The 9,046-nt window shown below is 47.0% G+C and overlaps 1 protein-coding gene across 2 annotated transcripts in view; it reads left to right on the top strand.

The window, feature by feature from the left end:
* The first annotated feature begins 1,639 nt into the window (after positions 1 to 1,639).
* prdm2a (PR domain containing 2, with ZNF domain a) overlaps positions 1,640 to 9,046 on the top strand; it is a 7,621-nt gene continuing 214 nt past the window's right edge. The window contains exons 1-3 of one of the 2 annotated variants that reach the window (XM_019887918.1): positions 1,640 to 1,730; positions 2,827 to 2,890; positions 3,451 to 7,724. In XM_019887918.1, the coding sequence (XP_019743477.1) occupies positions 3,508 to 7,701 (4,194 nt within the window). In that variant the 5' untranslated portion in view covers positions 1,640 to 1,730; positions 2,827 to 2,890; positions 3,451 to 3,507 and the 3' untranslated portion in view covers positions 7,702 to 7,724. Of the gene's footprint in view, positions 1,798 to 2,826; positions 2,891 to 3,450; positions 7,725 to 9,046 lie in introns of both variants that reach the window. The other variant, XM_019887919.1, reaches the window with a different exon arrangement.

The raw sequence follows: 9,046 nt of genomic DNA, 5'->3' as shown, positions 1-9,046 counted from the left end.
CATCCCAGTGACTCGTTATTTTTGAGTGCAAGTGACAGCTGGGTCACTCACTCGGTGGAAGTGGAGAGTGTCACAGAGGTGAGGTAGTGAGCGTATGGAAGCCACAAGGAAATGTGCTTGCGCCGTGTCGTTGTGACACCGTAAGCAGAGGAGCAGCGGCGTAACCAGGAATTTTTAGGTGGGGTGGCCTGGGTGGCTGTGCGTGCGTCCATCCTTTTTTTGTTGTAATCATGGCATTCACAGTTAAGGTTTCATCAGGTAAAATTCACAATTTTCCAAAACAATGTCCATCACACTCATACTCAAGAAGGAACAAGACAAAATAAAAAGCAATGTTTTGCTGAGCTGAATTTAGTAAATAATGCCATTTTATTGCTTTTGTGTACTCGTGAAGTAAAATGTATACATATAACAATCTTGCACACACAGTAAAAAGCAACATTTAGAATTGTAAGGAATTAAGAGACTTTAGTGTCATTGTGCTTTATAAATATGATTTGAATGAATGAGCCATTGAACCAGTTCAGGGAATACCCCGCGATCTTTGTGAGGATAAGCACATTACAAAATGGATGGATGGATGGCTGAATAAGCCACTGAGCGTAGTATGCAAAATGGCATCGAATGACAATGACAATTGATCACTCTGATTTTCTGCAAATTAGATAATAATGCTTGGTTTTGACTGGTTTAATATATTTATGAATGAGGTTGTGTCTGTATATTCTGTTGTTTCCTATATTTTGGGGGGATTTTGAGTCTATGAGATGCACACATGGCAATCATCGACACTTGCCACTGATACAGGTTGCACACATGATATGGCAAGTGATCTGCCTCTCCTGGGAAACGTTTCAGAGGCCATATATCTGAAGTATCATATACAGATGTGAACACGTACTGTGCTTGCACTTACATGTTTACAATTCATATTTTTCAATTGATATGCATATGAATAATTCTTCGCTAAATAAACATCAAGCAGCCAGATTTGTTGAACCAGCAGACCCAACGGTGACCTTCCCATCACAACCTCACTGCTGCAATTCCCATTAAATATGAAGTGCACCTCGGGGCTCATGGAGGCCTATTGAGCGTGGTGACTTAAAAAATAGGAACAAAATTATATTATTTGTCACGGAGAAGTGGTGGCTCATTCAACACATTTTATTTGCAACTTCAACTGCGTTCCACCTTGAGCATTTTATGATCTTGCAAAACAGAAATTGCATTTCAAAGTCATGTGTTTTATGTAGGATAGGCAGATTTGGCAAAAGTACTCAAAATTTATCTTGTATAATTGACGTGTGATAACAATTATCACATGAACGCAGCCGTTAACGCCCAAACCAGAGATGAATACTGTACTGTATTATTCCGCCATCTGCTGGTCAGAGTTATTACACGCAATCAGAGTGACGGTTAATATCGTTACTCTTTTGTGTGATTTAATATCTCCGTAAATGTCTTTTCATTGCACATTATGTATTTGAATCTATTGAATCTATTTTCGAACGGTTTCATTTAAATCTGACGAGAAGCTCGAGCTTTCGCGATGTTGTCTTCCTGTACGTGAACAAACCTCTCTCCCATTGGTTCAAATCTGACATAGTCTTTTCTAATCCAATCGAAACGCACGTTTATCGTGCGTCATTGAAGAACGCCCAGCTGTTGACAACCTGCACAACACGGATACGAAACTACTGAATGACAATGTGGTCGCAAGTCAAGTACGTAATTCAGAATTCTACACAACCACGCACGGTTTTATACGAAGAGTGTCATTAAATCTCCCGTGTAAGTCATTTTCCCCCCGAGATACAGCTTGTAACAAACGTTTAAGGGCTAACATCGGAGCTAGCAGAAGTCTGATATGACAGTAGCCTGCATGATAGTACTGCGCAGATGCCTATTTTTACAGTTGCTCGCCAAAAGCGTGTTGCAGGGTCGCAGCTGTTGTGTGCTGTCATTTTTATGCGGACGATGTTTACATATGTAGATATGTTAAAGGAGTCGGTGGGTAAATCCGTGCGCTAACGAGAAGCTTGTGTCGTCAGAGGCTCAGAGCTGGAAATGCGACGTGTCTTGTGGATAACTAGCAATGGTGCAAGGACGCCAAGCGTCATCAAGGCAAGTGTGGGGGGGGAGAGGCACCTGAACGCACCATCACCGCAAATGCGACTCCAGTTAGCAGATGAAAGCATCCTCCTCCTTCGTCATAGTTATTCCATTTCATATTGAGTGCAGCCGAATTAGTTATGAAATGCATTTGAACGTGTATTGTATTTTCTCGTGTTATTTTTGCTGACATGGGCCTTTCTCTTGGGCGTTTGTCAGAATTTTCAATTCACCAACTGCATTTTATCTGTTTACATTTTGTTTCGGGTCGTCTTGCTATGTGCTGTATGTATATTTCCCAAACAGTAAGTTAAAATGCCCGTTTAAAGATCGCCCTGTCACTTCATTCTTTTTACACGCACACAAAACTGTCATTGTATTATAACAACAACAACAACAACACAATTATTTTTTCTAACCTGTGTCATGTTATTCTTGCACTGCCGTAACAATTGAATGTGGCCATGAAAGGATTATTTTAAATTACAGCCGAAGTGCAACATTAGTGAAATCTTATTAAGGCAAATAAGACTGTTTGAACGATTAAAAAAAGTACTTAAAATGAGGACAATTATTTCTGCCCCATCACCTACCCCCCCCCCCCAAAAGGCTTTGTTTGATGTGTTGTGTTGTAATGTAATGTTATGATGACAAAGACTTTTTGTACGTTGGTGCAACGTAACATCCTGCTGTGTCTTCTTTTAACAGTAAACAAGGTCCATCGTCGCGTTTGTACAGGGCATGCCTGTGCTGCTGCACAAACTGCAAAATGGTAAGTTGAAGCAAAGTTACTGTTGTTTTTTTATTCATGGTTGTAACCTTTGTTTAGTGAAATAAAACACTGAAAATGTTGTGCGTCGAGTGTTAGCATAATGGCTGCCATGTCAAAAGTATTATTTTTTTTTTAAATATAGCTTTGTGATCTTCGTTGGTGTGTAACTTAAACGTTTTTAGTCTTAAAGTTACAACAGTAAATATTATTTCAATGGGATGGGCAAATCTCTGTGAATGGTTGAACTGCCATTTTAGTATTCAGAAGAATAATTTCTTGTTCAGAAGTACGAGGAAATATTTGTACTTAAGTCAGAGTCTGCCATAGTCTATAACTGACCAATGCTATAGCATTAGTCATTTGAAAATTACAGTACTAAATACACTTCAAGGTCATCATACATGTAAAACTCATAAATATAAACTATGACCGCAATATGGCAGTTGACTGAGTGTTGCGAGAAGATCGCCTAATCTTACACCCTGTGCTGACCTCACCTGAATTTTCAATAATGGCATTTGCTGGTGCCCTCAAATGACATCTGTTTATTCCTTCATCAGGTGTGACAACTGAAGCAGGCGCTTTCTGAAAAGAACTGGATAGAATCTTTCAGGAAAATGGAGCCAAACCCTCACTTCTCTGAATATGGAGATGTTGAGGATGTACAGCAGGAAGATGACGACATTGGGCAAGAGAGCACCAGTATGGAACCCGACACGTGTGACGTTCATGACCACCCCGCTCATGCTACTCGCTGTGGTTGGGAGTCTTTTCCCTGTGAGCACTGTGGGAGCTGTTTTACCAGCCGACAAGACTTGGAAGGACACATGCATAGCCACGCTTTGATACAAAATGTGACGCATACATACAAAAGCAAGAGGGGGGAAATGGCATCCAGTTTGGATTTTGATCCGCTGCAGCATGACAACGTGGAGCCTTCAGTTTCAGTCAGCTCAGATGCCCAGATGGAAAGCACAAATACCCCTGGACACAACTCTGTCCTACCTGACGAGCACTTGTACGAGCATTACGCTTGCAGCTACTGTGAAAAGAGATTCACTACCTATCCGAACAAAGAGCAGCACGAGAGCACAGTCCACGAGCAGCATCTGCAAATTGCACGTGCGCAACAAAGTGAGACGCCCTATGAGGGAAATCAACAGCAGATAATCATTGCGACGTCAAATCACAGGGCCCAGCTTGCCGGGGAGATGGTGGACGATGAAGTGGAACGCGCTGGAAACTACATGCTCGATGTCTCCAGCAGTATCTCGGAGAATCTCCGATTTTACTTCGACGGGAAAATTGTGTCGACGAGCACAGTGAGCAGCTGCGAAGCAGCTGAAGTTCATGCTGCGTGTTCGACTTTGGTTGGACTGGATGCCCTCATTCTGGATCCCACTCATTTGAACCTGGGGTTAAGTATGGATTCCATTCTGAGCAACCAAGAGTCGCCGGGTCAAGCACTTGCCAGGAGAAGAACCGCAACACCTCCTCTGCTACCCCAAATTCAAACGGAACTAGAATCGGAGGTGGTGGTGTCGTCATCCTCCTCGGAACCGGTGACTTCGTTCATGGAGAATCCGCTTGCTCAAATGACAGAGTCTTCACTTCCCCCCCCAAACCCAACCATTGTGTATCTGTCCCCCAAAGTGAGTCAGCTACAAGAAAATCAGGACATTTTGCTTCCAGATGGCCAAACAGTTTGCTCATCTGTCTCTGCCGCGGCAAGAAGGTTTAAAAGAAGGACCGTCTCTCCACAAAGTTCTCCTCAGCACAGCACAACATCCGATGAGGAAGCAGCGACGACGGATACGGATGTCGATGCCGTTAGTTTGAGGCACACGGACACCCAGAGTGCCAGCGAACGAGGAAACACATCCCAGAATATTGAGGAAGCTCAAGCAATTCCTCTTTCGACAGAGAGCTGGCCTCCCGCGACTGTCGACAACCGCTGCAGTCAGCAACCACTGGATCTCTCCAGTACGATGAAACGAAACGACGTCGGGGATTCAGACGATGCCGCGCTGGATCTCAGTTTGCAAAAAAGAAGCCTTGAAGAAGCTCGGCTGATATCAAATTTCGTGTTCCCCTCGGGGGATCATTTAAATGCGTGCCTGCAGCAGAGGGCCTTCCTGAGCGTCGGAGAGCAAAATGGAAGTGCCGCAACCCACGAAACACCTCTTGTGTCGGACCTCGCCATTGTTACGGGTTCCAATATGGCCGACTCCGTCGCAGAGGGACTCGTTTATGGACTTTCGCTGCCTTCGTGTCCTCTGAATTCCGCACCGGCCACCCTCACACCTCTTGAGTTGCCGCTGGCTACACCTTGCGCGGTATCATTTGCTCCCTCAGCTACGCACCCGGCACTGCCAGCCGCCCCATCATTAATCACGGTTCTGGCTCCCCCGCTATCTCTTCCTAGCCCCTCAAGCCAACCGATCCAAGTGCTGGCTCCAAATATATCGCCGGAGCCGCTGGTACTCTGCGCGGAAAATGCCATCAATCCGACACAATGCGATTTAACATCTGCGTTTGCGGCGACCAATGCTGCGAACCTCGTCGCTCTCTCGCATCCACTCGACCCCTCTTTAAACCTACCCGGCCACATGTTTCTCGCCGATCAAATTTCTCTGAGCCCCCCATTAAATGGAGACCACGGCATATCTGAGGTGCCGTTCACATCCGCCGCAGCGTTAAACGATCCCCTCATCAACTCGTACAACATCACAAGCAACACAGTCCTGATCGAATGCACCATCTCCCTCGAAACGCCGGGGAATGTTCCCGCCGCCGTTCCCGCGCGAGACTGCACGGAGCCTGCGGTCTCCGCGCAGATGCTCGTTAATCACATAGAACAGCAACAGATGGTGTCATTGCCCAACACTGCCACCGTGGACCCGGCCGTCCTCATTTCCTCCATTGAAAAGTCCGTCAGGTTGTCGTCAAGCACCTCACTGGTGCCGGATTTTCCCGCCAAGGCTGAAGAACCGGACCAAGACTTAGCCGAAGAGCCTCCAAACGCGGATGAAGAGGAACCGGCCGTTTTTCCCGCCATGGCTGAAGAACCGGACCAAGACTTAGCCGAAGAGCCTCCAAACGCGGACGAAGAGGAACTGGCGGTTTTTTCCGCCAAGGCTGAAGAACCGGACCAAGACTTAGCCGAAGAGCCTCCCAATGCGGACGAAGAGGAACCGGCCGACGGGACTGAATCAGCAGCGGAAGTCGCAACCGACATTACTGAATCAGTGGCGGAAGTCGCGACTGACGGTACAGAATCGGGCGTGGTCGTTTCTGCTGACGACTCAAAGCGCGTTGAGAATGTCGACGAGACAGAACCGCCGAGCAACACGGCAAGTGACGCGGAGCCGCAGACGTTCGCCAAGAACTTCATCTGCAACGTCTGCAACCTGCTGTTCCACTCGATGAAAGAACTCGGCCATCACGTTAGCGACCACGCGGAAGAATGGCCCTACAAATGCGAATTCTGCGTTCTGCTCTTCGAAAAGCCCTCGGCTTTGCTCGACCACCGCTCGAGCCTTCACGGCGTCGACAAGACTTACCTCTGCAGCGCGTGCCCGAAGGACTTTGTTTACTTCTGCAATCTGAAACAGCATCAGGAGGAATTGCATCCCGCCCAGCAATGTACATTCACCGAAGAAGAAAAAGGAAAAGTGAGATCTCAGAATTACAACTACTCCGCCAAAGTCAGCGCCGAGCCCGCGTTGCCCGACGCGTCTGCCGACCGGGTGAAAAAGGAAGAGAACGAAGTCGACGTGGCCGCCGAAGAATTGTTCACGACCATTAAGATCCTGGCCTCAGACGGAGGCAAACTCAAAGCGCCCGATGTCCGTCTCGGCATTAACCAGCACTACCCCAGCTTCAAGCCTCCGCCCTTCCCTTACCATAACAGGTCACCCGCTGGGTCGCCGGCCTCGGCCACAAATTTCACCACCCACAACATCCCTCAAACCTTCAGCACGGCTATTCGCTGTACCAAATGCGGGAAAAGCTTTGACAACATGCCGGAGCTGCACAAGCACATCCTGGCTTGCGCCAACGCCAGCGATAAGAGGCGCTACACGCCCAAGAAGAATCCCATCCCGCTCCGACACTTTGCAAAGAGCCAGAACGGCGTCCTCTCCACGACCAATTCGGAAAATGAATCCAACGCCTCCAACGGAGGCAACCAGTCCAACGAGTCCTCGGTTAAAATAAAGTTGAAATTAATGAACAAAAGGAAGCGAAAGCTGGCCCAGAGGGTCATGCCCAAGCGGAGCAAGTCCTTGCCAAACAAAGCGTCGCCTCCCCGCGCGCACGAGGACGTATTTGTTTGCCCTCACTGCAGCAGGGAGTTCACAATGCGACGCAGCCGAACCAAACACATGGCGGTCTGTCCCCAAAAACCCAGAGAAGTGAGGACGAGGAAAGAGGGAGGGATCTCCGTGACAAAGGAAAACGACGGGCGGCTCCATCGAGGGGTCTCCCACATGAACGAGCAACGAGCCTCGGCTCATCCTCAGACGAGACTCCAGACATCGCGGCCGGCGAAACGGCCCGCCCCGCCTCCTGCGCCAACAAGCTTTCTAAACAAGAGGCCTAAACTAGCCACAAAGGAGGATTCCAAAAATGACATTTCCACTTTAAACGACCTCCCCGCGGTTCGTCCTTTCAACCCTCCTCTGCGGCAGTACACGCGAGTGCATCATGGCGTCAAACTCCCTCCAGCGAAACAACAACAACCAAGTGAGCCTCCTACGCCGATTCGAGAAGAAGCTGGCGGCAGCTCTGGGCAAAGCGCGACAGCTTGAAGACCTTTCGGCTCCCCTGTCAGGTAATTGTGAATGACATAACCTGTGTAGTCATTGCCGCAATATGGCCGCCACCAGTTTGTGCACTCACGCTGTACCGTACCGTGTTTCAGCGCCTTTATCCTAATGTAGAAGCACCGCATTCCTGCCATTTCTCCTGACTTGATGGAAATTTCGTCCCAATGTTTATTTCTGTTGTTCAAGGTGAAACTCATAATTCATAATTAACTTACGTTCAAGGCGGGGGTCGGCAACCCGCGGCTCTAGAGCTGCATGCGGCTCTTTAGCTCCGCCCTAGTGGCTCCCTGGAGCTTTTTCAAAAATGTTCGAAAATGGAAAAAGATGGGGGAGAGAATTTTTTTTTGTTTTAACTCATTCAGTACCAGCCAATTCTGGACCAAGTCTGAAAAGACGTTTAAAAATGTCTTTGGGAGTGAATGAGTTCATATGGTTTCTGTAGGAGGAAAAACATGACACAAACATTCTTAACATTTTCCAATGGTGTAAAAATGTGTAGAATAAATATTAAATTTCCACGTCATAGCCTGCGACACGTTTCTCAAAAGGAAACTGCACACTCCTCTCAAAAAGATGGAGATGCCGGCACATCAACTTGAAATTTTATAATGAACCTAAAATGTGACTTAACCTTTACAGGTGAACCGATTTTGACCGCTGTCCAACTGTTCAAACTTTTAGTAGGATTTTTTTGTTTTGTTTTTTTTGTCTGTTCTCTTAACAAGAAGCTGAACAGCAAAATTCACCGCAGGTGTTTGATGCATGAATGGACCAATACGTTGTGTGAACTGGACTTCAGTCCCCTTCATAATGTCCGTTCACATGTCATGAGACCAAAACGATGCCTCACAATTAATAAGCAGTATTTGCACAGGATGTTCTCAGAGGGAAGAGCCCACCGAGCGCAGATGAGTGTCACACACTCTAACAAGTCTTACAACAACTGGAAGGGTCAAAGAATGGAATAGGAGTGGACACACACACACACACCCACACGCACACACACACAACCACACACACGTGAGAACACAAAGTTGTAAACAAAGTGCTAAAACACTGAATAATTGGACATATGGGGCATGCAATAGGACCTGCTCTGATGGGTTAAGCGCAAAGTGCACCTTTTGTGGAAGTGCATGTCAAAAATGTGAATGAATAACTATAAAAATGGCGTTTGTGCTTCATTCGAACAGGTTAGAGGACCGACCGCATATGAGCGAGCATATGACTTGGTTGTGAAGATGTTCTGCTCTTTTAGTATTGCGCAAGGAGCAGTTAACTTTGCCGTAGTAACGTGTCGATTGTATGACAGGAGTGTGCCCGTGCC

This window comes from Hippocampus comes, unplaced genomic scaffold, assembly GCF_001891065.2.
Source record: "Hippocampus comes isolate QL1 unplaced genomic scaffold, H_comes_QL1_v1.1 scaffold14, whole genome shotgun sequence".
Lineage (NCBI taxonomy): Eukaryota > Metazoa > Chordata > Actinopteri > Syngnathiformes > Syngnathidae > Hippocampus > Hippocampus comes.
The sequence above is the reverse complement of the archived record's forward strand: the minus strand, read 5'-3'. Positions and strand labels throughout refer to the sequence as shown.